At 51.8% G+C, this 27,311-nt stretch overlaps 1 protein-coding gene across 1 annotated transcript in view; it reads left to right on the top strand.

The window, feature by feature from the left end:
• Positions 1–27,311, top strand: part of NLRC5 (NLR family CARD domain containing 5) — a gene marked incomplete at both ends in the record, with an annotated part of 69,722 nt that overhangs the window by 20,794 nt on the left and 21,617 nt on the right. Inside the window, 14 exons of the mRNA XM_080703519.1 lie at positions 1,329–1,397; positions 2,148–2,216; positions 2,830–2,922; positions 3,239–3,322; positions 4,810–4,899; positions 5,546–5,614; positions 6,309–6,436; positions 7,594–7,693; positions 16,421–16,504; positions 19,123–19,212; positions 19,368–19,430; positions 23,924–24,007; positions 26,105–26,188; positions 27,098–27,187. Of these exons, the coding sequence (XP_080559645.1) occupies positions 1,329–1,397; positions 2,148–2,216; positions 2,830–2,922; positions 3,239–3,322; positions 4,810–4,899; positions 5,546–5,614; positions 6,309–6,436; positions 7,594–7,693; positions 16,421–16,504; positions 19,123–19,212; positions 19,368–19,430; positions 23,924–24,007; positions 26,105–26,188; positions 27,098–27,187 (1,197 nt within the window). The remainder of the gene's footprint in view (positions 1–1,328; positions 1,398–2,147; positions 2,217–2,829; positions 2,923–3,238; positions 3,323–4,809; positions 4,900–5,545; positions 5,615–6,308; positions 6,437–7,593; positions 7,694–16,420; positions 16,505–19,122; positions 19,213–19,367; positions 19,431–23,923; positions 24,008–26,104; positions 26,189–27,097; positions 27,188–27,311) is intronic.

Here is a 27,311-nt window from a genome sequence, read left to right as displayed (position 1 = left end):
AAACAGGAAAATTTAATTCATCATCTTTATTTTATGTGTGTGTGCGTGCATGCATGCATGTGTGTGTTGGGGGTGGGCTGGGGATTGAAGCCAGAGATGTTCTACCATTGAACTATACCACCAGCCCTTTTTAATTTTTTTTTTTTAATTTTGAAACAGGGTCACACTAAGTTACCATGAACTGGCCCCGAACCTGTGATCCTCCTGTCTCAGCCTCTCAAGTACCAGAATTACGGGTATATGCCACCATGTCCAGCTTAATCATCTATATGACAAAGCTTTTCAAACATACACAATTAGTAGAAAGAAAATGGGTTCAAAATGTTCCAGTCAGTAATGATCAATTATTAATAATTATAACGTAGCTTTATCTGTGCCTTAAAAAAAATAAACAGAGCCTGACAGAGGGGCACATGCCTGTGATCCCAGCTACTCCAGAGGCTGAGGCAGGAGGATGGCAAGTTCAAGGGCAGCCTGGGAAATTTAGTCTCAAAATAAAGAAAAAGGGCTGAGGTTGTGGCTCAGTGGTAAAGCCCTAGGATGTGGGATGCCCCGGGTTAAATCCCCAGTGCCACAGTGGGGGGGGGATAATTTTTAACAGAGAATTAGTAATATCATTTTTGTAAGAAAATTTTAATTTTATTTATAAACTAAACTTTTGCCGAACATGGTGTTGCATGCTTGTAATCCCAGTACTTGAGAGGTTGAGATAGGACAATCTCAAGTTTAAGGACAGCCTCAGCAATTTAGTGAGACCCTATTTCAAAAAATAAAAATAAATAGGGCTGGGAATGTAGCTACAAGGTAGAATACCTTGAATCCAATCCCTAGTACCAAAAAACTTTGAAGAACACACTCCATAATGTTACCAGTGGTCAGTGAGATGCACTCTGGGGACAGGAGGGGCAGTACTCTCAGCCCAGAGAGCTCTGAGCACATGAGGAACACCAACCTGTAGAAGGAGGGGGCTTTTAGCCTGATGACCAAACCAGAAAAAAAGCAGAGTTTAATTTAATATTTTTTGCACAGACTTGCCTGAAAACTAGGGCAGCTTAGGCAAATAGAGACATCTGTATAATCTCTAATAGGAAGACCTCAGCCCCCCTCCAAAAATAATAATAATAAGCCACAGAGAAGGAAGTCAGAGAAAGTGGCTTAGCTGGAGGAGGGACTTAGAGTCCTCCCCATTAAACAAGGACTCAGCAGCAGGGACCTTAACCCCTCCCTCCCTCCCTCCCTCCCCTCCCTCCCTCCCTCCCCTCCCTCCCTCCCTCCTCCCCTCCCTCCCTCCCTCCCTCCCCTCCCTTACACTTCTCTTCCCTCCACAGCGTTCTGCACAAAACTGCGGTCCTCATGTTTGCCCAGGAGCTGGAGAAGCAGGAGGAGACACAGGAGAGGTAGGACCCCAGTGCCCCTCCAGCTCCTCTCTAGGTCAAAGCACCCACCCCCTCCCCGACCTCACGATGAGGCAGTGCCACCAGTGGCCAGGGGACCTTGATTAACCTGCAGAGGGGCAGGAAGAGAGTGGGCTTGGCAGGGGATGCAGTTCTGTGGGGGAGGGGACAGATGGCCTCCCCTCCTCAATTCTTGGTGCCCAGAAAGAGCCCTGAGACGGCTTGTGAGGTGGTGGTGAGGTGGTGCTGGGATGGCCAGACAGAGCTGCTGGGGAGACTGAGGCCTTCACGCTAAAGGCAGAGCATCGCCAGGCCTGCGGCTCCAAGGTTGTTCAGGACGTCTGGCTTGCCACGGCAGGAGAGTGTTAGGGGGTGTTTTCTCCTCCAGGATACCCTCCTGGGTTGCTTTGGCATCCACCACAATCTCTTGCAGAGGGTCTGAACTTTAAAGGCTTGGTCAGGGCTCAAGCTGACATCGATGCTGAAATGACTGGTAACAGCAGCCGAGGCTAAGTGAGCATTTCCTATGCTTGCAGCAATCGCTGAACTATGACAATTCACTTTTTATCATCCCAGTGAGAGGTCAAGGGATTGTCCCTGGCCACACACCAGGTCAAACTGGAGCAAAGCTGTCACTGACTCCAGGGGAGCGGAGAGGTGGAATGGGGGAAGGCGCGGCTGGAAAGGGCTTTGGAGACAGCAGAGACAGCTCAGGAGACTGGCTCTGTCTGGCCTTGGCGTGCGCCCCTCCAGGGCTACCTTTCTTAACAGCCTCGTGTCCTGGATGCCCCTCGAGCTGCCCCCGAGCTCCCGAAGGATCAGGTATGGTGATGGCCTCGGGGGCCCTGTGTGGTTCTAGCTTCCTCAGCCCCTCTTCCCAGCCTGTCCCACGCCTCTGCCTCGTGCTGCTGGAGGACACCATCCCTGCGGTGTGCACCATCTCTGCTGTGTTGGAAAACTGTGGACTGGCCTCCCTACCTGCCTGTGCAGCCCACCTCAGATAGGACTCAGGCGGCAGTGCTCAGTCACCCCCAGCCCAGGGGCCCCTGCTCCCCTCAGCTCCCCAGCTCAACTAGCCCTGCAGGGCTCCTGCCCAAACTCCTCACCTCCTTCTCTGTTCTGCCTTGGCCCAATCTCCCTCTCTCGTTTGTCTGTCTGTCTGTCTGTCTGTCTGTCTCATCCCTTTCAGTCTGTTTCTCTTTCTCACCCTAGTCCTATTTGCTGTGAGTCCTCCTCTGTCTCTGTCTCTGTCATCTCTGCGTCCTCTCCCCCTGTGTGTGATGTCCTGTAGATGTGCTGTATGCTGGTCCCTGTCTCTCTGGGTGCCCGGCGCGTCCCCGCCCCTCCTCTCCTGCAAGCCTGGCTCTGCCTGGTCTGGGGTGGGGCCGTCAGCCCTGTCTGGTGGGTGCAAGGCTCCGGGTCTGCTTCTCTGCAGGTTGACACACTGCGGCTTCCAGGCCAAGCACATAGAGCGACTCTGCATGGCGCTGGGAGGAAGCTGCCCCCTGGGCCGCCTGGGTCACGTGGAGTGAGTGTTTCCACGCTGGACAGCAGCGAGGGGCGGTGGGGCACTGCTGTGTGCTGGTGTTTGGTTTCTTAAGATTTAGATCAGTCCTTCTTTCCCTGTTGAATCAGGAGCCTGGAAGAGAATCTTGTCGAAGTTATAACTCTTTCTCTCCAAGCACCCCCTCGAAGCCCACCCCCAGCTCCCCAGGAACCTCAGGAAAGAGCCTGGGGGAGACTCCAGCTGGTCTACATGAGATCTGATGGGCCAGGCTGTGCCCCAGTGATGGGGGGCCCCATGCTGCCACTGCCCCCCACTAACATGTCTCTCCTCCCCCCAGCTTATCAGGCAATGCCCTGGGGGACAATGGGGTGGCCCTGCTGGCCCAGCTGCTCCCAAGCCTGGGCCCTCTGCAGTCCTTGAAGTAAGTAGCTGGCTTGGCAGAGCCTCTGGGGTTTATGCCCAGCTGGATGGGGTGGGAGGATCCTGTGTCCCTTGCTCTCTCCCAAGATTATGGTAAAGTTGAAATCAGAAAATGCATGTAAGTCCCCAGCCTCAGTCTCTGAGATAGAGTAGGTACTCAGTTAAAGGTATAGTCACTCAGCTGGGCACGGTAGTATATACTTGTAATCCCAGTACTTATGAGGCTGAGACAGGAGGGTTGCAGATTTGAGACCAGCCTCAGCAACTTAGTGAGACTCTATTTCAAAATAAAATAAAAAGAGAGAAAGGTCTAGCTTAGAGATAGTGTCCATGGATTCCATCCCCAGTACCCAAAATAGTCACTTCCTCAGATTAGATTAAGCAACACTTCTTTCTATAGAGATTGGCCTCCGTGACTCAACAGCCCAGCTGCGCAGACCGTCTTAGTGACTCTAGCCCAGGCCATATGCATTGGGGCAGGGATGGGTGGCATTAGGGGGCATGGGCATCATGGGAGCATGATGGAACCGGGCAACAGGTAATTAACATCTAGCAGCCACTCTGCCCGGGCTGCAGGGAGGACCTGTTTGATGGAACTCAAGCTGGGTAGACAGGGAGGGTTTATACCAGAGGGGTTTGCAGGGCTGCCCGAGGGGTCCTGAGTACCAGCTAAGAGAGATGTTCAGTGGGAAAGGAAGGCCCTACGAGGAGGCTGGGGACCCCCAAACTTGACCTGCAACACACCCTAGTTCCTGGGCCCTAAAAGCCCCCTCCTCCTCCCAAGCTTTCCTGAGCCAGGGTAAGAGATCCTCTGGTAAGAGGTTATATACAAGTCTTGGTGTCCAGGATGGCCCCGGTACCTACTCACTGTGTGACCTTGGGCATGTCACATCACCTCTCTGAGCCCCTGGCTCCTGGTCAATAAATGCGAGAATCGTAGACGCAGCCACTGCTGTGGCTACAAGTTCTGGCTGAGTGCTGTGGCCTCTGCCCTTCCTGCACAATATGTCTTGGGGAAGAGGGCCAGGGAGGAGTTTGCCTCTGATCCTGCTTGGGCCTGTGCCTGGGCAGGGAGGGAGGCACTAACTAGTCTTGCAAACTTGCAGCACACCCCCATGTGACCTTGACACCCTGAGGGTCAAATACAAGTGCCTCTGTCCGTGCCTGAGGCATGGGGGTTTAAATGGCACCACAGATCAGCAGAGGGACCTTGAACGGAAAGAAAAGCTTGGCTCTGCACCACCCCTTCTTCATCAGAAAGGGAGACTGAGTCCCACTCCAGCCAAAAGGCATTTCTTAGATTCCCCACAGACCCAGGGAACTGGCCTTGGACGGGCCTTGGTTCCCCTATCTGCATAATGATGTCAGAGGGGGTGGCTCAGTGGGGTCCATCTGGAATCAGGGACACCCCCCTCCCCGGGCTCTGACCAAAGAGGGTGCATGTGGGTCCTGGGTGGCGTCCGCCAGTGTCACCCCTGCGGTCTGCAGCCTCAGCGAGAACGGCTTATCCCTGGACGCGGTGCTCAGCTTGGCGGGGTGCATGTCGGCTCTGCAGTGGGCTTTCCATCTGGACATCAGGTGAACATACCACTCAGTCCCCCGCACCTCTCCCTGCCCCACCGACCAGCGCCTCCCACCTGGGCCCTTAGCTGTCACCACAGTCACTCTCAGGGCCTGGGACAGTGCTGGGTGCTGTAGGCTGAAGGAATGAATGAATGAAGCTCCAGAAATACTCAGATTTCTCCAAATTCGCCATGAGAGAAAGCCTGCCAACTCTCTTCTTCAGAAACCCAGAAACATCCTAGGGGCTTCCTGGTGGCCACTGAGGCTCGGGGACCTGCCTCGCTTGTGAGCCCACAGAGGGAGGACACTGGCCAGCAGCCCGGTCATTCACACAGAGCCTGCCCCTCCCTCCCTGATGACCCCCAAGAATGGGAGGTGCAGGGCAGGGGCACCAGGCTCAGTTACTGCCAGCTGTGCAGCTTCGAGCAAGCCCCTGAGCTTGTCTGTGCCTCGGTTTCCTTATCTGTGAAATGGAGCTAAAACTTGCCTTCCCACATGGCACTGGCCGTGTGTGCGCCCTGTGTGTGCCTTAAATACAGTTGCTGTTTAACGGGTTGGTTGTCATATTCACTGAGGAAGCAGGCTGCCCCCCGCCCCCGCCTCCCACACCTGGCCAGCAGGCTCTAGGGGGCCCTGAAGAGGGCCCTCTGCCCTTTCTCAGAGGCAACCATCTTTGCGCTTCCAGCTTGGAGAGCCAGCGCGTCCTCCTGCTGCAAGAGAAGAGCTGCAGGTGAGGAGGCGGCCTCGGGGGTGGGCGGCCCCTTCTTGCGCAAGGCCTCCTTTCCTACAAGTGCAGGGCCCCCGGACCCGTGCGGACCCCTCAGGTCTGGCACGCTGGAGTCCATTTGCTTCGGTGACGCCCCTGCCCCCACTGAACTAGTCAGCCAGCCAATCCCCTGGAGGAGGAAGGGCCCGCTTCGCGCTACGCGGGTGGGGTGGGGGTGGGGCGGAAATTCTGTTCTCGGAAACTTTTGCTGACCTGATGTTATGTGAGTCACTGCCCTTTCATGCTCCGAGAATGACATTTAAGAAGCAGAACCGTTGGTGCTCTGAAAAAAATTGTCCACATCTTCGCAGGTAGCAGCGAACAGTTTTAGCTTTTTGCAGGTGCTCGCGGCTGCCCCCTAGTGGGGACATGCCCCAGCCTCACCTGGGACTTCACCGCTAAGGTGCCAGGTGGGCTGAGCCAGGGACAGCCCAAAGTCACGTGGCCTTGCCTCCCTGGCGCGAGCTCTTTCTGGGGACCCTCCGTGGCCCTGAATCCAAAGAACTGAGGTAGGGGGAGATGGGCGGTTTGTAATACCACTGCTCAGGTGGGCAGGGTACCACTGTTAGGAGATGCTCTGTCATGGCTCCCCTGGCAGGTGCTGGCTTTAATCACTCAGGATGCCCTGACCTGGGCCTCATTTTCTCCACCTGTACAGTGAGGGGCTGGACTGGGAGGTGGTGGCTGAACTGAACTTTCAAAATGTCTCCCCACTCTCAGGGAGTTGGTGGCTGGTGGAGCTGAATTCTCAGAGTTTGGGCCACGCTGCATCCGAAGGAGCTTCTGGTACTGCCTCCCATTTCTCATTTGGGGGTAACCACAATGGGGTGAGGGGTTAGGGAGTGGGGGCCAGGACTGGGGGCTGGAAAGAGGGGCGAGGGAGTTTGAGAGAAGGCAAAGGAAGAGGGCTGCGGGGGCAGCTTAGCTGGGTGCTGCTGTGCTCCTTAGAGAGAAGAACCCACGTGTCGCTGCCTGGGGTCACCATCTGCTCTGGGGACACCCATTTCCAGAGCAGACCTAGCCTCTCCCCACAAATATACTACCATGTACAAGAAAAGTTGGATCATAGAAGCCGGGCGTGGTGGCGTAAGCTTGTAATCCTAGCATTTGGGAAGCTGAGACAGAAGGATCGCTTTTTGCGGACAGCCTCAGCCTCAGTTTTGCAAAAGCCTCAGCCCTTTGCAACTCAGTGAGACCCTGTTTCAAAATAAAGAATAAAAAATAGGGCAGAGGGTGTAGCTCAGAGGTAGAATGTCCCTGGGTTCCATCCCCAGTACTGCAAAAAAAAAAAAAAAAATGTTTTTTAAGTTGGGGTGTAGAGAGAAAGGCAGACTGTTTCTGCCCAGCCTGGGAGTTCAGAGGACCCCCAGCTCTACTGTAAATGAATATGGAACCCCGGCTGGGACTCTGCACCCTCTTCTACGAGAGATACAGAAGCTGACCGTCCTCTAGAGGGAGCACAGGGCCTCAGGCAGGAGGGAGAGCAGTGCCCCAGGCAGGAGGGAGAGCAATGCCCCAAGCATGAGGGCGCAGGCACAGAGGCCGGAAGGAGGGAGGCCTGGCTCTTCAGCATCTCAGTGTGGCTGGAGCACAGCCAGGAGGGATAGGCAGCGAGGCTTGGGAAAGGCTTCTGCTTTCGGCCTAAAGGTAACAGGCAGCCATAGAGGTTTTTAAACAGGGGAGAGGCTGGTCGGATTTTAATGCTGAAAGATCAGACACTTGCTCGGTGATGAGGGATTGTAGAAACAAGAGCAGAGCCCAGAGGCTGTTAAGTAGTCCAGGTGAGGAAGGGGCAGCGGGAAGGACTGGAGGGCCACTGGCCTGGGCCGCTGGGCTCTAGGGATGGGAGATTCTGTTAGGGGGAGGGGAGGGGACAGTGCCCTGAAGGGCTGGGAGAGGAGAGGAGGACGAGAGGCCTGGGCTGGACCCTCTCTGATCCCTAGCCCTGCCCCTTATCAGCCTGGAGGAGTGCCCTCTGGAGCCCCTGAGCCTCGCCTGCCTCTGCACCACTCTGGAGGAGTGCCCAGGGCCACTGGAAGTCCAGTAAGTGACAAGACACCGCCCCAAAGCGCCCAGAGTGACCTGGGAGGGGCCGGGTCTCTCCCAGCTCCTTCTTGCCAACCCCACAGCCCTGCCCTCCACCCAGCTCACAGACCTGCTGACAGGCAGGTGGTTTCCTCCCAGAGGGCAGCCCCAGCTCCCCTGCCTGGGCACGCCCTGCTCAGCCTTCCCCCACCCAGGCACCACTTGGGCCTGCCTCTGTGGCTGGAGCTTATCCCCTATTAAAGCCCTTCCTTGGGGTACTCCTCACCCCACATTACTGCCTGACCCACCCCAGCACAATGGGGTCTGTGACTAGAGACTGGACTTGCAGTAGAGGCTTGGCTCAGCCACCCCCAGGCTTTAGCAAGTGCCTTTCACTCCCTGGGCCTCGGCTTCCTCATCTGCACAGTCCATGGTCAGCCTTTCCTTTGGCTGTCATTGTTGTGGTTTTATTACAGTAATTACCTTAATATAAAGACCTCCGGGAAGCCGGGCGTGGTGGCGCACGCTTGTAGTCCCAACGCTTGGGTGACTGAGACAGGAGGATCGCGCAGGTTCGAAGCCAGCCTCAGCTACTGAGAGAGGCTCTCAGCAACTTAGTGAGACCCTGTTTCCAAATAAAATATAAAAGAGAGGTCTGGGAGTATAGCCCGGAGGAAGAAAGCCCCTGGGTTCCACCCTCAGTACCACCAAAAAAAAAAATAAAATAAAATAAAAGAAGACCTCCAGGACAAAGCCTGCCTCACCCACACAGCCCCTTTCTCTCATCAAATTGATAAGTAAAATAAAAAATTAAATGCGAGTAAAATAAAAATAAGTGAGTACGGTGGAGTGTGAAAAACACGAGAGAGGTCCGGTACACGTGGCATGTAAAGTTTTAATGGCACGGCTCTCCCGGGGATCAGGGCGAGGCACCGTGGGGCCCGCGCGCCTGTCCGAAGCTTGAGGACGCGGGCCCTCCTTTTAAAGGCATGCATCTCGCGAGATGAGGGTTTACTCGCGGGAATGCCCAATTCTCGCGGGGGTTTCAGCCCCTCCCTTGCCCTGCAGAGGTCATGTGACACAAAGTCACATGAGTGCAGGACCCAACTTAACATTCCGGCCTTTTGATGGTAGGGATAATGGATGACGTTGGACCCTCTAGCTTCTTCCTGCTGTCAAGGGGCGTCGTCAGGGGCCCCAGGCCGGGAGGAGTAGGGAGTCCAGTCCCCCAGAAGGGGGTGCAGGTGGGTGCATAGCTGCAGTGCGAATTGGAGGTTACCCTGGACAGCTTAGTGATGTGCACTTGAGGAGGCTTGAACAGGCAAGGGCTATTAAAGAAAAAAACAAATCATGAGATTGAGCAGGCGACCAAAAAGGAGACTGGCTTACTCAGTACCTGGAGAGCTACCCTGAGCTGGCAAAGAGGATGGAGGTTGAGGGATCCAGGAGCCATCAGTCTTCAGCCAGGCTGAGTAGGGCCAGCGGCGGGGCCTGGTCTGGAAAGGTGCTCCCCCTGTGTTGAGGCACCTGGGGCTCACCCTTTTCCAAGGGCACTGTTCCAGTGGCCCTCCTGGCCACACGCCGAGCAGTCTGATTGGTAGGCGTGGCTTTGCCCCACTTGAGGCAGGCTCCTGGAGGTAGTTGTTGTTGCAGTCCTCCACACCTAGGTGGCGCTCCAGGGGGCTGAGCCGCCACCGCCAGCCAAAGGGCAGCTACCAGGGATCTGCTTTTTGGCAGAGTCGGAGTGTATGCTCCATTTCCGCCTGATTCTCTCTGGAATTAAAACTTAGATGCTATGTTAAGGTTCTGTCAGCTGTGACGGACCTATACTCACAAAGAGCGCGTCCCGGGGCTGGTGTCCGGCAAGAATGGCAACGCAGACTCCCCACGGGCAGAGGGTGTCGCCCCAGCCCCGGCGTTTCCCACAGCACCTAGGGCGCGCCCACGCGGGCCGCCCAGCAAAATTGCAGTCTGGCGCGGACCAAGATGGTGACTGTGACATCACCAGGCAGCGACTATGCGCCATCACAAAATGGCAGCTGGCGGGAAAATAAATGGAAGCTGATGGGGGAGAGCATTTGGAAGGATACCAGACCGCTTATAAAAGTTCCTAACTATTCCTGGGCCACCGCAACCTTTTTCCCAACTAGTATCAAGGCAGACAGGCTCTCAGGGCATCTGCTAGTATAAAGGTTCGACTCCCCATAATTGGTTCGCGGGCGGAAACGAAGAACAGGAAATGGGCGTCCCCGATTTCCCTGCTCAATCGTTCGGAAACAGAGGTTAAGAGATAGGGAAGAACGTCTTCATTCCTTCTCAAAACCGGAGGATGACCTGGTCATCCGCAGCGTGGTCCCAGTGGACCATGGGATAATGGGTCACCAAGCGCTTGGATTTTAAGGTCCAAGTGGACCGGAAGACCCAAGTCTGGAACCCGCTAACCAAGGGAAGGAGGCAGTTTACCGGAGTATAGTGATGTCGGCCAGCGCTGGCTGTGACAGAAGCGCTGAGAAGCTGCTGGGGGCACGGTGGAGCCAGGGCGCGCGGATGCCGGTGGCTGGTGTGGACGGCACTGGCGGCTGGCGCAGGTGGGATCAGTGGGGGTGCGCAGGCGGCATGGCTTGCCGGGCCCGCGGCGTGGAGACAAAATGGCTTCCAGGCACACGCCAGACGCTGAGGCTGGGCCCCGAGGAGCACCGCCAGTGAGCCTGGCTCGGGGCGGGTGGGGCAAACCGGCCAAAGGTCCCGGCGGTGACCGGAGAACCAAGCTGGAACGGTGCTTTAGGAGGTACAAGCGGCAGGCAGAGGTCCTGGCCCGCGCAGGCGGTTGGCAGACAGAGCAAGTGCCAAGCTGCCTGGCTCGGGCCAGAAAGATGGCCGCCGACTCCTAGGATTGGTTAGGAGTGGAAAGTGGGAGGGATTAAAGATTGTGAGGCCTCCAGTGAGGCCATGAGGTGGGAGGGGTTAAAGATGGCGAGGCCTCCAGTGAGGCCATGAGGTGGGAGGGGTTAAGGATGGCGAGGCCTCCAGTGAGGCCATGAGGTGGGAGGGGTTAAAGATGGTGGGGCCAAGATGGCGGCCCCCCAGTGATTCCACGTGTGCAAGATGGCGGGCCAAAGCTGGCGACCCCCCCCCCCAGTAATCCCATGTGGCTGCTTACCAGAATGGCCAGGCCCAGGCAGCAGGGGTGGGCAGGCACAGGGTGAAGGGCGCCAGGGCGCGAGTCCGAGTGGAGGAACCAGCTGGAGCACGGGCTGGACTTGGCGGGCTGGGGGCTGTTTAGCAGAGTGGCGGCCGCCTAGATGGAGGAGGCAGGCGGCCCCGGCAGGCGGGTCTAAGCAACGCCAGGCGCGGAGAAGACATAGGCGCGCGGCGTGGCGCAGTCCGCGGGCGGCGCGGTCCCATTCCAGCGGCGGGCGGCGTGGGCAGGCGGGAACGGCGGTTTTAGGAGGTCCAAGCGGCAGGCAGAGGTCCTGGCCCGTGCAGGAGGTAGTCCACGCAGGCACGGGGCGGCAGCGGCGGGAGCAACGCCTGCAAGCGGAGCGCTGGTGTGGGACCTCACAGTCGAGCTGCTGGCGGGTCGGAGAGTCCGGGGCTCAAAAAGAGAGTAAAAAGAAAAAGAGAAAAAAAGAAAAAAAAAGAAAAAAATGGGGAGGGACCCAAGAGTTCTCCCGGTTCGGCACCAAATGATAAGTAAAATAAAAAATTAAATGCGAGTAAAATAAAAATAAGTGAGTACGGTGGAGTGTGAAAAACACGAGAGAGGTCCGGTACACGTGACATGTAAAGTTTTAATGGCACGGCTCTCCCGGGGATCTGGGCGAGGCACCGTGGGGCCCGCGCGCCTGTCCGAAGCTTGAGGACGCGGGCTCTCCTTTTAAAGGCATGCATCTCGCGAGATGAGGGTTTACTCGCGGGAATGCCCAATTCTCGCGGGGGTTTCAGCCCCTCCCTTGCCCTGCAGAGGTCATGTGACACAAAGTCACATGAGTGCAGGACCCAACTTAACACAAATCAACAGTGCCCTGTGTCATGTGACCTTCTCCTTCTTGTTCATTAGCATATTAGCTTCTACCTGTCACTGAGGATCCATTACCCACAATGCTTGGGGCCAGGAATGTCTCCCGATTTGAGATTTTTTTGTCCAACTTTGGAATATTTGCTTATTTTAATGAAATGCCTTGAGGCCTCAAAGCTAAACATGAAATTCATTTATGTTTTATATACCCCTTATGCACATAACCTGAAGGTAAATGTATACATTTTCGGTATGCCTGTAGTTTGTTGTTTTGTGGTGCTGGGGATTAGACCCAGGGTATTCTACCTCCAAGCTACCCAGCCCTGTCTTTTATTTTGAAACAGGGTCTCACTGAGATGCTGAGGCTGGCCTCGAACTTGCAATCCTCCTGTCTCAGCCTACCCAAGTACTGGGATTATAAATGCGTGCCACCATGCCTGGCTTAGTATGCTTGTGTTTCTGACATCACATGAAGTCAGATACAGAATTTTCCAACTATAGTATCATATCAGCACTCAAATTTTTCCAATTTTGCAGCATTTTGAATTTTGGATTTTCAGGGCCGCTTACTTTACCTGTAGATGCCGTCTACTCCAGGGGCAGTCTAGTTTCACTCATGTCACCCCATATGTGTTTTTGCATTTTGCCATAGTTTTGTTTCTTGTGCTTTGCTCCATCTCAAATCCCCTACCAGCTCTCCCAATGAGATAATCCATGTTAACCCCTCGCCTGGCTCCTTCCCTCATCCCTCTCTTCAAACGCTTGTAGACACCAGGGGCTTCAACATCGTTTGACAGACAGGGGATCTTACCATGCAGATCTCTCTGCAGCTAGCTTTTTGCTTCACCACTATACAAGGTGGCTTTCCCTGAAGATCCTCAAGACACGTGAATTCGATTCTTTTTCTTTTTCCTTTCTTTTTTTTTTTTTTTTTTTTTTTTGGTGGTACTGGGGTCCCTGGATAGAAACCCTTCCACCTCCCAGACCTATTTTACACTTTTTATTTGGAAACAGGGTCTCTTTAAGCCAGTGCGGCTGGCTTCGAACCTGCGCGATCCTCCTGTCTCTGCCTCCCAAGCGGGGGATTACAAGCATGCACCACCACACTCGGCGTTCGATTCAATTTTTTTAATAAGCTATTTTAGAACAGTTTTAGATTTGATTTATAGAAAAGTTGCAAAGAGAAAACAGAGTCCCCTCGCCCGAGTTCCAGGTTGCTCACCTGTCCCACTACCTCGGTCCCTTCACCTCTAAGAAGCCCCCTGGCCCGTGAGCAGGACTCTGCGGCGTTCCCACGATGCCGGTTCTTCCTCTAGTCCAGAATCCCGCTCAGGACCTCACACCGCATTTGGCTGCCGTGTTCCTCAGCCTCCTCCGGTCTCTCCAGGTTTCTTGTTTTTCCTTTGCTTTCTGTGTCTTTGGCAGTTTTGAGCTGCACTGGACAGACACTTTGTAAAATGGCCCTTGGTTGGGATTTTTCTGCTGTTTTTCTCATAGTTAAACTGGGATTATGTGTTTGGGGCAAGAACACCACAGTGGCAAGCCCCCGGCCCCAACGTGTCCATCTCAGGGCTGTGCGAGCCACTCATCCCTGCTGCTCGTGGCCAAGGTTGTAAAGGCACTTTTTAATTGAAACGGCACTTTTATTTTGGAACTTTTCAAGCATATAGTAAAGTAGATAGAAGTTTGTAAAGGACTCTTTGAGTGGGGTACTGTGGATTGAACCCAGGGATGTTCTGCCTCTGAGCTATTACCCCCACCTTTTTTACTTTTTATTTTGTTTTTCTTTTTTGTTTTTTTTTGGGTTTTTTTTTTTTGTGTGTGTGTGTGTGTGTGTGTGTGTGTGTGTGTGTGTGTGTGTGGTACTAGAGTGGAACCCAGAGGCTTTCTACCTCCTGGCTATACTCCCAGACCTATTTATACTTTATTTGGAAACAGGGTCTCACTAAGTTGCTGAGAGCCTCACTAAGTAGCTGAGGCTGGCTTCGAACCTGCGCGATCCTCCTGTCTCGGCCCCCCAAGCGCGGGGATCACAAGCGTGTGCCACCACGCCCGGCTTACTTTTTATTTTGAAGCAAAGTCTGGCTAAGTTGCCGAGGCTGTTCTCGAATCTGTAGTCCTCTCGTCTCAGCCTCCCAAGGACTGAGATTACAGGCCTGCACCACCATGCCAGTCCTTTACAAGCCAGGCGTGGTGGCACACACCTGTAATTCCAGTACTTAGGAGGCTGAGACAGGAGGATCACAGGTTCAAGAATAGTCTCAGCAACTTAATGAGACTGGTTTGAAATAAAAAATAAAATAAAATAGGGCTGGGTAGCTTGGAGGTAGAATGCCTGGGGTTGAATCCCCAGTATGTATGTATGTATGTGTGTGTGTGTATATATATATATATATGTTACTCAGGTACCCTCTACCTACCTCAAAGTTATCATCTCATGGCCCCAACACATGTGTGCACACACATACAGTAACATACTCTCATGCTGTGTTATTTTGAAGCAATTCCTATATCACTTATAACTTCACCTGTATATATTTCAGTATGCATAGTTTTAAGTACTTTTAGTTTTTAACATAACCACAAACCATATTAGACCTAAAATATTTGCAGTCATTCTTTATTTTTTCTTGATCAAAGCATTTAAAAATTTATTTATTGGTGCATTGTAGTCATACATCTTAATGGATGCAGTCATTCTTTCAAATCACTAACTGTTCCATCAATTTTAAATACTTCTTGATTGTCTCATGTGCTTTTTTTTTAAGGGGGGGCATGCTGGGAATTGAACCCAGAGGCATTCTACCTCTGAGCTATACCCCCAGCCCTGTTATATTTTTATTTTGAAACTGGGTCCCACTGAGTTGCAGAGAACCTTGCTAAGAGGCTGAGGCTGACCTTGAACCTGCGATCTTCCTGTCTCTACTTCCCAAGTACTGGGTCATAGGTGTGAGCCACCATGCCTGGATATTCATGCCTTTATACTAACCCTCCATAGTATGGGTGTGCCATAAGCTACTCTGTCAAGCCTCCTAGAGTCTAGGTGGGTATCCAGGCTATTCCCAGTAGTATTGCAGCTATGCTACAAAAAGTACATTTACATTGTTTAACTATTAAGCATCTACTGTATACCAGGCCCTGGGGACACGGGATGCCTGGGCAGTGAAGGCTTCTATAGAAGGACAGCAGGCAGAGCTGGGTGGTCTGAGCACAGGTGGGATCAGCTGTGGTCAAGAGAAGTAGGACAATAAATATGAAAGCACTTTGCCAACTCTAGAGTTAGTTGCAGGACTGCAACTTGCAGTCCTGGGCAGGACTGGGCTACAATGATCATCACGGTCCTTAAAGCAGAAGTCTAGTAGTTGGCCAACTGTGGCCTGAGATTCCACCGGGAGGCAGGAAAGGTGGTTCCATTCCACCACTGCAAGCATTGGTATGACACGTGGGATGTTCTGATGGCTAAAGTTTGATTGCTTAAAAAATATAAGTATAAATGCTGCCTTTACCCAGAGGCCACAGTGCTCTGTATTTGGGAGGGGAGTGTGGAAAGACCACCCTCCAGTGAAGGCTGGGGGCTGGCTGTGCCCTAGAGCACATGCCCAGTCCCTGAGGCAGAAAGAAGAGCTTTCAGCTCCATCACCGAGACTGGCCACGCCTCCTGCTCACCCACTCCACCCTCCCCATAATGAGGCTGGGTTCCTGCTCCCTGCCCCAGCCAAGCATGGAGAGGGCCAGGTCACTGGATGTGCTGTGGGGAGCCCAGGAGACGAGGACCTGCAGGGGCCAGAAAGCAGGAAAGCACAGCTCAAGGGCCTCTGGGGACAGGAAGGTGCTCAGAAACAGCAGAGATCCAAGGGTGGATGTCTAGAGTTCCCTCTAAGTATATTGGTATCTGTGGAATCACCTGAACAAATAATGAGCTGGTTGGTGTGTGTGTGTGTGTGTGTGTGTGTGTGTTACTAGAGCTTGAACCAAGGGCTGCTCTACCACTGAACTACACCCCTAGCCCTTTTAAATTTTTCTTTTAAAACAAGGTCTTGCTAAGTCTCCTGAGGGTCTCACTGAATCGCTGAGGCTGGCCATGAACCTGCTATCCTCCTGTCTCATCCTCCCAGGAATTGGAATTACATGTGTACGCCACCATGCCCAGCTTTATTTTTTTGTTTTGAGACAGGGCCTTGCTGGGTTGTCCAGGCTGCCCTAGAACTTGGGATTCAACCTGCCTCAGCCTTCTGAATCCTTGAGATAATAGGCTTGCGCCACCGAGCCTGGTTTTAACCGACCGCCAGAGACCGGAACTAGCCCATATTTCCCCCTTGCTGACCTGCTGCGCTCTTGAACTCCCCTGAGCCTAAAAGCAGCAGTCTCTTCTTCAGTGCGTCCCAGAGGACACTCATCTTCCTCAAATGATAGCCCTGCTAGTCCCTTTGGTGGGGAGTGGGGGGGAATCTACTATAGCTCCTTAGAAATTTGCCTTGCAGGGCTGCACATTAAAGGCTCAGAGAAGTCTTGCAGCAAAGAAAACAATTTGATTTAGCTTGACCCAGCATTTTTCAAACATATCTGACCTTCCTCTTTTTCCAGCCCCAGAGCTAACTCAGGAACCCCGTGTCGGGAAGGAATATCTCAAGCAACCCTGATTAGGTCCCATCTCAGGAAGGCTCTGGCTATGGGGCCACACTCTCTGCTTTTCTGGAAGCTTCTCATTCAGATGCTTTGTTTCACAGATTGTCCTGCAAGATCCTGAGTGACCAGAGCCTGGAGACCCTGCTGCACCACCTGCCCCGGCTCCCCCAGCTGAGCCTGCTGCAGTAAGACGGGACAGGCCTCAGTGTGCCCTCCCCGCTGCTAGTGCCCCGGCTTGTGTTGCAAAACCACCTTGCTCCCCAGCCTCCTTCCCCAGGAGCTTCACATTTGCATCTGGCACAACTCAGGGTTCACATCTGTGATGGTTTTACCTTGACCCCTTGCCACCCTGAGGGAGGGTTATTGGTCCCCTTGGGGCCTCAGTTTCCTCATCTGACAAATGGGATTAACATTCCACAGTCTTTTTCCAAAGTCGGGATGCAAGCAGTCCAGTTGCTAGAAAAGAACTTGAAGATGGACGGTGTGGCAACAGGCTGGCATCCTTCTCCCTGCCCATGGGCAGGCCGCCTGCCCCTAGAGGGCCTACACGGTGTGGGTCATGTGGACCTCAGAGGTCATGTACCCCTTTTTATGGTACTGGGAATTGAACTCGGGGCATTCTACCTCCAAGCTGCACCCCTGGCCATTCTTGTTTTATTTTATTGACAGGGTCTTAAGTTGCTGAGGGTCTCAGAAAATTGCTGAGACTGACCTTGAACCCGAGAGCCTCCTGTCTCAGCCTTCCAAGTACTGGGGTTACAGGCATGTGCCACCACATCTGGTTACACACCCCCTGTTTTTTAAAGGTCACCATCTAACTCTGTCAGAGAAGAGGGATTGAAGCAGCATCCCCAAAAGTATTTAAAACTCTATTTTCTAATTTCAGCTCAGACTGCTTAGACTTTAAGAAGGATTTACTTTAAATATTCTTCTAGCAGGGGGGAGAGCAGCTGCAGCTGAGATGGAAAAATACAACAGGAAATTAAATCGTAATATTAATACCAGCGCCAAAAGGACTGAGCCCGAGGCTCTCTGGGATGCCTCACACCCTTCACGTCACCCCGGGATCTTGCTTATCCTCGGGTCCCGCGGGCGCAAGGAGGAGACATCACAATATCCAGAGATGGGCAGGTGCAGAACAGCTCCTGCCCACAGCATCCCTATGGTCCCACCTGGCCTGGAGAGAGCGGGTCAGGGAGGGCTCCTTTAGTCACAAAAGGCATGGCAAGTTCAAATGAACAAGTGGGGAAAATCACACCAGAAGTAGGTTTCTCTTTGCTTAGGTCACGCAGCCTCAGCCACCAACTCCTCATCTGTCTTTGCAATGGGGTGGCCAGCCTGACCCCTACTGGGGCTTAAACTTTGTTTTATTCAGCTCCCAGTGCTGTGCACCTGCTGTGGACCAGGCAGTCTTTGGGGTCCTGGAGATACTGCAGAGAAAAAGAACATAAGTAGGAGTCAGGTGTGGTGGCACACACCTCTAATCCCATTACTTGGGAGGCTGAGACAGGTGGAATGAAGAGTTGAGGACAGCCTCAGCAATTTAGGAAGGACTTCACAACTTAGTGAGTCCGTGTTTCAAAATAAAAAATAAAATTGGGCTTGGGGTGTAGTTAGAGGTGGTGTGTTGTTCAATTCTTAGTACAAAGGAAAGAAAGAGAGGGAGGGAGGGCGGGCCTAGGTTTGTGTCTTCTTGTAGCTCTCCTTGTAGCGCTGGGAGCTAAACAGTAAAGCTAAGTGAAATCTAGTAAGACGATTGCAGCCAGCGACAAGGTATTTCTCCAGGTGGTAAATGAGTAGCTGGAAAGCAAAGGAAGGAGCTGAGCCACAACCCGAAGGAGGGGCAGGGAACTGCATGCCAGGCCAAGGGAACTGCGTTGGGAAGCCCTGAGGCACGAGGCATGCCTGAACGCGGGAGGCTCAAGGCCAGAGCATATAGCACAAGGCTGGATTGCACAAGGCCTAGTCACCATGCAGGAGTTGAGATTTTTGTCCTGGAGAACTTGAAAGACACAGGAATGGTTTAGACTTCCAAAAGCTCAGTTTCACTGCTGAGTGGAGAAGGAATTAGGAGGTAAGAGTAGAAATGAGCGGGGAGGAGCTGTGTGTGGCAAGGGTGAGGGACACTGGGGCTGATGACTGGCGTGGGGGGGGCGGGGAGAGGGGATCCCACTTCTCTAAGGCAGCGGTTTGCAAACAGAGGTGATTTTTGCCCCTTAGGAGACATTGGGCAACGAGTGGAGATATTTTGGGTTGTCATGACTAGGGGTTAAGGGTGGTACTACTGGCATCTAATGAGTAGAGGTCTGGATGCTGCTAACTATACCCCGGGGCACAGGAGAGCCCCTCGCACACAACAAAGAATGATTGGGCTCTAAATTTCAATAGTATCAAGTTTGAAAAGCTCTTCGGAGGAGCCTGGTGCAAGGACTCACCAGTCAAATCCTTGCTTGTGGGCACAAACAACACTATTACAGTAAAAGTAAACATGGGCATCATGCCAGAGAGTGTGCCAGCTGGATATAAATAAATCCTTATGCACCAAGGAGGAAGCTGTGCCATGATTAATCCTGTCTTCCAGATAAGGAAACGGAGGTTCAGAGAGGTTGAGTGACCTCTTCAAGGCCACACAGCCAGTCAACAGAACTGAAGCTCAAACCCAAGTCTGCTTGGCCTCTGCACCCGTTTGTCTGCCTTGAGTCCCTGCCCCTTTCCTTGTTGCCCTGCTGCGCTGCCTCCCTCCGCAGCCTCCTCTTCCTTCCCTCCAGCCTATCCCACCCATCTCTGTCCCTTTTCTTCTCAGGCTGAACCAGACAGAACTGTCCTCCCAATGCCCCTGCCTGCTGGCTGACACCCTCAGCCTGTGCCCCCGGGTTCAGAAGGTGGAGCTCAGGTGGGACAGTCAGGGACTCCAGGATTGGGCCTGAAGTCAAAATCGGGTGGGCGCGAGGGTAGGTGGGAGCTGAGCCGTGGGCTTTGGAGGAGGGCTGCCTGCCCCGGGACCACCCTGTGGCCAAGGGTGGCTGACCCAGCCGCTGTCTGCTCCAGATCCCTGCGTCACATGACCCTGCGCTTCAGGTCTAGCGAGGAGCAGGAGGGCGTGTGCTGTGGGTAAGTCCCCCTCAACGATCTCCCACACCCAGGGGCGTCAGGGGGCAGGAAGCAGTGCCTTTAAGATGGCCAGAGTGCAGACTGGAAAGGTCCTGCGGGGAGACTTGTTTCACTCAACCTGAAGAAACAGAGGTCCACAGAGGACTGGTCCAAATGTTACAGTTTAATGGTGCGAGGGCTCGTTTTCTTATTCAAATAAAGTTTGTTGAATAGAAAAATTAAAACTAATAGGTAGCTTGGTGGGGCTTTAACAAGTCTTTATTACAAAATCAGTAGGAAATAGAGAAGAGAAGGAAAAAGCACCATGCAGGCCCGCATGCTGGAGGACCCGAAAATGGAACTCTTCCCCCTCCAGGGACCCCAGCCCTTAAATAGATTTAGTATTGGTATCTTCTTATCAGCATTACCAAGGCAATGGGCTAGTAACTTATTCCTTAGCCAGGTGGTGCCTCTTTGTCTCCAGACCATGCACTTACTAAGCGCAGGGGTCAACAATCTACCGGCCCTTGGCCTCTACTGTGTTGGGCAGTATTGGTTGCTCATCAACTATGGGTGCTTCAAAACAGCGCATGGAGTTTACCTTTCCTACACCCAGGCCAGGTCACAGAGGAGAGGAGGTAAACAGAGGCACGGATTGCCTCTGTGTGGTTTTAGAGCTAAAGACTTCAATTGACTCTGGGATCCCAGGATGGGGAGAGTTCCATTTCTGAGTTCTCCAGCATGTGTGCCTGCACGCTCCTTTTTCCTTCTCTATTTCCTACTGATTTTATTTTAAAAAAAGACTTGTTAAAGCTGCACTGAGCTGCCTATTAGTTTGAGATTTTATTTATAGGTTAATTATTAGAACTAAAGGCGAAGACAGAACTCTGCATTGTAACAGCTGCTGCCCCCTCCCTGCCTGAGTGCCTGTGCAGCACCCAGGCCCTCACTACTTTGTACATTCTAGAAATTAGTACCAAAGCAATTTTCCAATACTGGCACACAAGGACAGACAAGAAGTCTGTGTCTGACTGATCCAGCCCTCGAGGGTTGTGGTCCTATGGTTTAAACCAACCCACCATGTTTCAGGTCCCAGCGTGCAAGGGCCTGGGGCCTGGGGCAAGCTGCTTAGCCTCTGAGCCTGAGCATCCCCAACTGTGGAGAGCCGCTCTCCTGCAGGGCTTGCAAGGCTGCAGGAGCCTCCTGTAAGGCAGCAGGCACTCGCAGGGCAGGTGGGTACCTGGGAACGAGAACGAGGGAGGGATTGCACTGGCGGCAGGAGAGAGAAGACAGCCTTTGAATGCAGAGACGATGCTTCTAGTAACTGTTTGATGCCTCCAGCTGGCTCCTGAGACCTGGGACCAGTAACTAGTCCCTCCTCATTGTCAGCCTCCTCTGCTATAAGATAACACTGGATACAGTCGTTAGCATCTGCTGAGCACTGACTACCTGCCAGGCATTGCAGCTGGAGTCCTTGGGCAAAAGCTTCAGCCCCAGGGTCCCGGCCACCCATCCCAATATGCCAACCAGAGAAGTGAATAGTAGTTTAATCAGAGTGACCTCGCTGGGAAGAACAAAGGGGTACACTTGTCATTGGAACCAAGCCAGGGAGCCTGCCTGCGTCCTGGCTGTTTGGATTCAGCCACCTGCCTGCACAAGAAATAAGCAAACAATAGAAAAAGAAAAAAATAAATAGTATGCAGTTTGATCACACCAGGGAGGAGCAGCTAGACTACTTCTTCTTCTCCTCTGGTCCCACAGAAGTAGTTAGAATTCATAGAAACAAAATCCAGGAAGGAGGCAGATTTAGAAGGCTGTGCTACACAGGGAACAGGCTGGTCTCAGCTTCCTCAGTATAGCTAGACTGGGGGGGGGGATTGTTTATTCTCAGCATAACAAAGTTCTCCTCCATTTCATGGTGACCAGAGATTTGTCTTCAAGGGACTGACAAGAACTTGGAGATTTTATAGGAAAGGGGAACAGAAGCAGGGGTTGGTTGTCTGGCCAGGGGCTCGCATGGCTGATAGAGTGGGTCATCCTGGTCAGGCCTGGTCTGATTGACCGTTATCTGCAAGGGGCTTGAGAGAAGTTTTATCACTGGAGGGATCAGCCTTCTTCCCGTGAGATGATTGCTCCGGCTAAGAGGGTGGCCCCAGTTCCTGTCTTGGGGTAATTGTTTCAATTCAGGAGATGATCTCATCGTGGCGTGATCTGTCCACGAGGCCCTGCTGTTCCTAGGATCCAAGGTGGCCACGGATTTACAGCAATGACCAGAGACTTCTAGGGGTCTGGAGTAGGAGGCTATAAAGGCTGGCAGTTGACTGTCCCTACAGATCTTGAAAATACCTTAATTACTCTCATCTTGGAGTCCTCAGTCTCAAAGTGAACAAGATAAACTACATAAATTTAAAACAAATAAATCTTGGCTTATACTCCTTGAGTGATAAACATGCCTACATCCAGGGCTGGGCAGAGACCTGACCCAGAGTTTAAGGTAATAGAAGAGAGAGAGATACAAAATGAAAGCAGAGATGCCAAGTGTATCCTGCTTTTGTTTTTGTTGGTTGCAGTACTAGAGATTGAACCCAGGGCATTCTACCTCTGAGCTACACCCCCTGCCCTATTTTTCATTCTTTATTTTGAAACAGGGTCTCACTGAGTTGCAGAGGGCCTCACTAAATAGCTGAGGCTGGCCATGAATCGCAATCCTCCTGTCTCAGCCTCCCAAATGCTGGGATTACAAGCATGCGCCACCATGCCCGGCTTGTGTCCTGTTTTTATTTTTTATTTTTTCTTTTTTATTTTATTTTTATTTTATTTATTTATTTATTTATTTATTTATTTATTTATTTATTGGTGGTACTGGGGTTCCTGGAAGCCCTTCTACCTCCGGGGTACACTCCCAGACCTATTTTTATTTGGAAACAGGGTCTCCTAAGCCAGCGTGCGGGGCTGGCTTCGAACCTGCGCGATCCTCCCGTCTCTGCCTCCCAAGCGTGGGGATTACGGGCGCCACCACGCCCGGCAATTGTGTCCTGTTTTTAATTACCCACTGGGCATCTACACAGGGTCTTATACATGGTAGGCAAGTGCTCTACCACTGAGCTGCATTCCCAGTCCTCAGTTTTATTTACCCCAATCCTACATCCTACATCCCGTTGTCTGTTTGTTTGTTTTTTGTTTTTATACTGGGGACTAAACCCAGGAGCATTCTTCCCCTGAACTATATTCCCAGCTTTCTGTATTTTTATAATTTTTTTATTTTGAAACAGGGTCTTGCTAAAGTTGCTGAGGCTGGCCTTGAACCTGCCATCCTCTATCTCAGCCTCCCAAGTACCGGGATTACAGGTGTGCTTTATCACACTCAACTCAGCATTTCCTGTCATAATAAACGCATTAAATAAAATGAATGAGTGGAGCCAGGAGCAGTGGCACATGCCTGTAATCCCAGTGATTGGGACAGGAAGATCACAGGCTCGTGGTTGGCCTCAGCAACTTTAGTGAGACCCTGTTTCAAAATAAAAACCTAAACGAGGGCTGGGGGTGTATCTCAGAGGTAGAATACCCCTGGGTTCAATCCCCAGTACCAAAAAAAAAAAAAAAAAGAAAAAACAACTGGGTTTAAGAAAAATATAATGCAAATATGGGGAAATGAGGAAGACTAGTGATGATAGAAAAAAATTGAGCTATCAATTTTAGCAACTCTCTGATTTAAAAGTTGTATTTTTAGCCGGGCGTGGTGATACACGCTTGTAATCCCAGCATTCGGGAGGCTGAGACCAGAGGATCGCGGTTCATGGACAGCCTCAGCTACTTAGTGAGGGCCTCTGCAACTCAGTGAGACCCGGTTTCAAAATAAAGAATAAAAAATAGGGCAGGAGGTGTAGCTCGGAGGTCGAATGGCCCTGGGTTCCATCCCCAGACCCGCAAAAAAAAATTAAATAAATAAATAAAAATAAAAGTTGTATTTTTTAAATTGCTGGCTGATCATAGCCCCTTCATATTCTTTATTGTGTGGTATAATTTTGAGCCTTTCAGAATCATGCTTACTGTTACTTTAAATTCCAGTATTAATGGCCCTTGGCAAGAGCACATGTGACTCTTACTGCTGTTGTTGTTGTTGTTGTTGTTGTTGTTGTTGTTGTTGTTGTTGTTGTTGTTGTTTTGAAGGGGAGAATCCAGTCATTATAAAGAACAGGAGTTCAATTTCAGCTTGGACCAGAATCCTCTGGAAACCTTGTTCCCAGAGCTTCCGACTCAGTGGGTTTGGCTGGGGTCCCAGGACTTGTATCTCTAGTCCCTAAGTGATGTCGATGCAATAGGCTGGGGGCCACACTTTAAGAACCACCCCCTCCCTACCCGGAGAGAGGAAGTAGGGGCCCGGTGGAAGCCATGGATGCTGAATATTTCCAGAAGATCCAAGCTTGGTTGGGAATCACCAATATCTAGGCAGAGTAGAGGTGGTCAGAGTGGCTAAACCCCCATCCCCATCCCCACTTCCCTGCCCCCCACAGGTTCAGGAGCTGCAGCCTCACCCTGGAGCATGTGGAGCCCCTGTGCTGCCTGCTGAGCAAGTGCAAGGACCTCAGGCAGCTGGAGTAAGTGGGGGAGCGGAGGGGAGGGGAGGGGAGCACTTGCAGGGCATGCTGCGGGGGAGTGAGAGTGCACCCCTGAGATGGGGTCAGGAGAGGCTTGAGATTCTGGGCCGCATCCCCAAGACTTCCTTGTCCCCATTCTCTCTCTCCCGTCCCCACTCCCACTGTGGCAGAGCTAGTTTCATGGCGTGCCCCTCTGACTCTGGCAGCCCTTCAGAAATAGTGAAGGGAAGCTGCCTGCGATTCCAGCTACTCCGGAGGTAGGGCAGGACGATCTTGAGTTCGAGTCCAATCTCAGCAACAGAGAGAGATGCTGTCTCAAAAGAAAAAATATAAAGCTGTCTGAAAGGGCATGAAGTGCCCCTCAGCCTCGTGTTGTCCTCGTATGTTTAAGCTCTGTAGGCAGTTGGGGACTAAAATGAGTGTCCATTGGTTTTCCTGGCAGGCAGTCAAAAGTATCCAAAGGCTCTGGGCATGGTAATGCACACCTGTAATCCCAGTACTTGAGAGGCTGGGGCAGGAGAATCAAAGGTTCTAAGCCAGCCTCCGCAACTTAGTGAGGCTTTCAGCAACTCAGCGAGTCCCTTTTTCAGAATTTAAAAAGGGGAGCTGGGGTTGTAGCTGGAGGTATAATAGCCCTGGGGTTGTAACTGGAGGTATATAATCCCCAGTACCAGAAAAAAAATTTAAAAAAAAAAAAATATATATATATATATATATATATATATATATATATATATATATATTGCATAGCTGGGAAGGGATCAAGAGCCAGCCATGGTGTGGACTTTTGTACTGATGAGAATCAGTGTCCCTGTGGCCTGTCTTGGGTGCCCAAGAAGTGCAAGTCCTGCATGGGCAGAAAAATAATAACAATATTTAGCACCTATGGACCATTTACTCCACCATTCCAGTGCTTCAAAGTTCCTTTTATCCTTCCAGCAACCTCATGTTCTATAATTGTCCCCATTTTACAGAGTAGGGAACTGGGGCACAGAGACTTTAAGAGTTTTTCTGCAAGTAGTGAGACTCTCATCAACTTAGTGAGGCCTTGTTTCAACATAAAAATTAAAAAATAGGGCTGGGGGTGTATCTCAGAGGTAGAATATCCCTGGGTTCAGTCTCCAGTAACAAAAAACAAAAATTAAAAAAGAAAAAGAAAAGAAAAAAGAAAAGAAGAGCTTCCCCAAGGCCATATAGCCAGTGCAATGTAAATCCTTTTCTCCCAATTGTTATAACAATTGAGAAACAAGGGCATTGTCTAGCAAAAACAAAACAAAATAAAAACACCCAAAACAAAAAGAGGAAAAAAATCATAGTTTAAATTCCTATTTTATTTTGGCCGAGAAGAGAAATATGGCTGATGAAAATCATGTGTTAAAAAATGAATGTTCGATATGTCTCCAAGTTATTGTTTTTCATTATAGAAGGAACTTTTCTATTTTAAAGGTCATTTTATTAAGCAACTTCATGAGACAAAGCAATTTTTAAATGTGATTTTTCAGGAAAAGACAAAATAAGCCTCAAAAGCATCAAAGATGTAGGAGGAAAATTAAATGCCTGGGGGCACAGTGGTTATATTGTTTCTGAAACTGTAGCTAAAACCACAGAATGCTCTAAGGAGAAGTTAGAACATATCTGCAGGCAGTTTCCCATATCCCACCCTCAAATTAAAAGAAGAAATCTACCAGATCAACTGTCCTCCAGACATTTTCCTTTTTGCTGAATTTATTCTTGTTCCAAGATATGGCTCCCAGCTGACGCTGGGTAAGGGCAGGACAAAAGCTGACTGGCTTTTCTCTAACTCCCGAAAGCCTACCGGAGGGACGCAAGCCCACGGGATATTGAAGGGAGGCTGAGGAGCTGGTGAGGGCCGGCAGCGGGGATGTAGAAGCTGGTGGTAACTCAGTGGTGTTGTAAGCGATGGTGACGGTGATAAGGGGCATGGCGGTGTCGAGCAGTGATAATGCTGGTGGCGGTGCTGGGGATGGCATGCTGACCACAGTAGCAGTGACAGTAGAGGCAGTGTCCGTGGGGACGTGAGGAGAAGGCGGAGCCTGCCGGAGCAAGTTGACCACCAGCTGCTTCTTACACTTGCAGCCTCTCAGCGAACCTGCTGGGTGATGACGGGCTCCGGTGTCTTCTGCAGCACCTGCTGCAGGTGCCCCTGTCTGGGCTGCTTGAGTAAGTGGGGAGTGACTCGAGACTTCAGGGGGAAGGTTCCCCTGGGCCAAGGACATGAATGGGTCTCATTAGAGAGCATTCCTAGGAAACCCCAGAGGACAGGATGAGGAGAAAGGGGCCATTCTTACATGGGTCCTTTCTTCCTTCCTTCATGCCCATGATGGGCAGACCCTCCACACAATACTCAAGAGAGGCTGCGGCTCAGAGCCAGGTGGACCCCTGCCCCTTCACCAGCCAGGCTGAGCCAGAGCAGGTTCATTCCATTTCTGAAGCTCCTCCGACCCAATCTATGGGATAGAAAGTTGAAGATGTCACCAGGCATGGTGGCGCATGCTTATAATCCCCGCGCTTGAGAGGCTGAGACAGGAGGATCACACAGGTTGGAAGCCAGCCTCAGCTACTTAGTGAGGCTCTCAGCAACTTAGTGAGACCCTGTTTCCAAATAAAATATAAAAAATAGGTCTGGGAGTATAGCCCGGAGGTAGAAAGCCCCTGGGTTCTACCCTGAGTACCACAAAAAAAATTTTTTTGAAGATTCCCCCCCCCAATGGGGAGAGGGTGCCCAGGAAGTTGTCCACACCCTCTCCCAGTGACTTGAGAGACTGATAGCCAGAGTCAGGGTACCACCTGTTGCTAGGCAACTGAGCTTTGCACTCTGGAAGTCCTCCACCCACATGGGGTTGGAGTTGCCAGGGGGCCTCCTCAATACCCTGCCCCAGACCACAGTAGCAGCGGCTCTGAAGGGGTCTGCTGTCAGTTCTGCCTGTGTGGGATAGTGTCCCTCTGGACCACAGCGTCTCCATCTGCAGAATGGATGCTTAAATGTTGACTCCCTTTCCCAATGATAACAGCTGCAGGGGAGGTGGGGGGCTGGGCAGGGGCCTCCTCCTCACCTTGTCTCTCTCCTAGTCTGAGTCACAACAGCATTTCTCGGGAAGGCGCCCTGCACCTGCTGGAGATGCTGCCCTGCTGCCCGCACATCGGGGAGGCCTCAGTGGAGTAAGGCGGCCTTAGCACCTTGGCTGGTGGTGGGGACACAGGGCTCCCACAATTTGCAGGCTCCGCCTGTGTGGCCTGAAGACACCTCCACCTCTCTCTGAGTCTTGGGGTTCCCTGGACAAAG

Source organism: Muscardinus avellanarius, assembly GCF_963383645.1.
Source record: "Muscardinus avellanarius genome assembly, chromosome: 10".
Lineage (NCBI taxonomy): Eukaryota > Metazoa > Chordata > Mammalia > Rodentia > Gliridae > Muscardinus > Muscardinus avellanarius.
The sequence above is the reverse complement of the archived record's forward strand: the minus strand, read 5'-3'. Positions and strand labels throughout refer to the sequence as shown.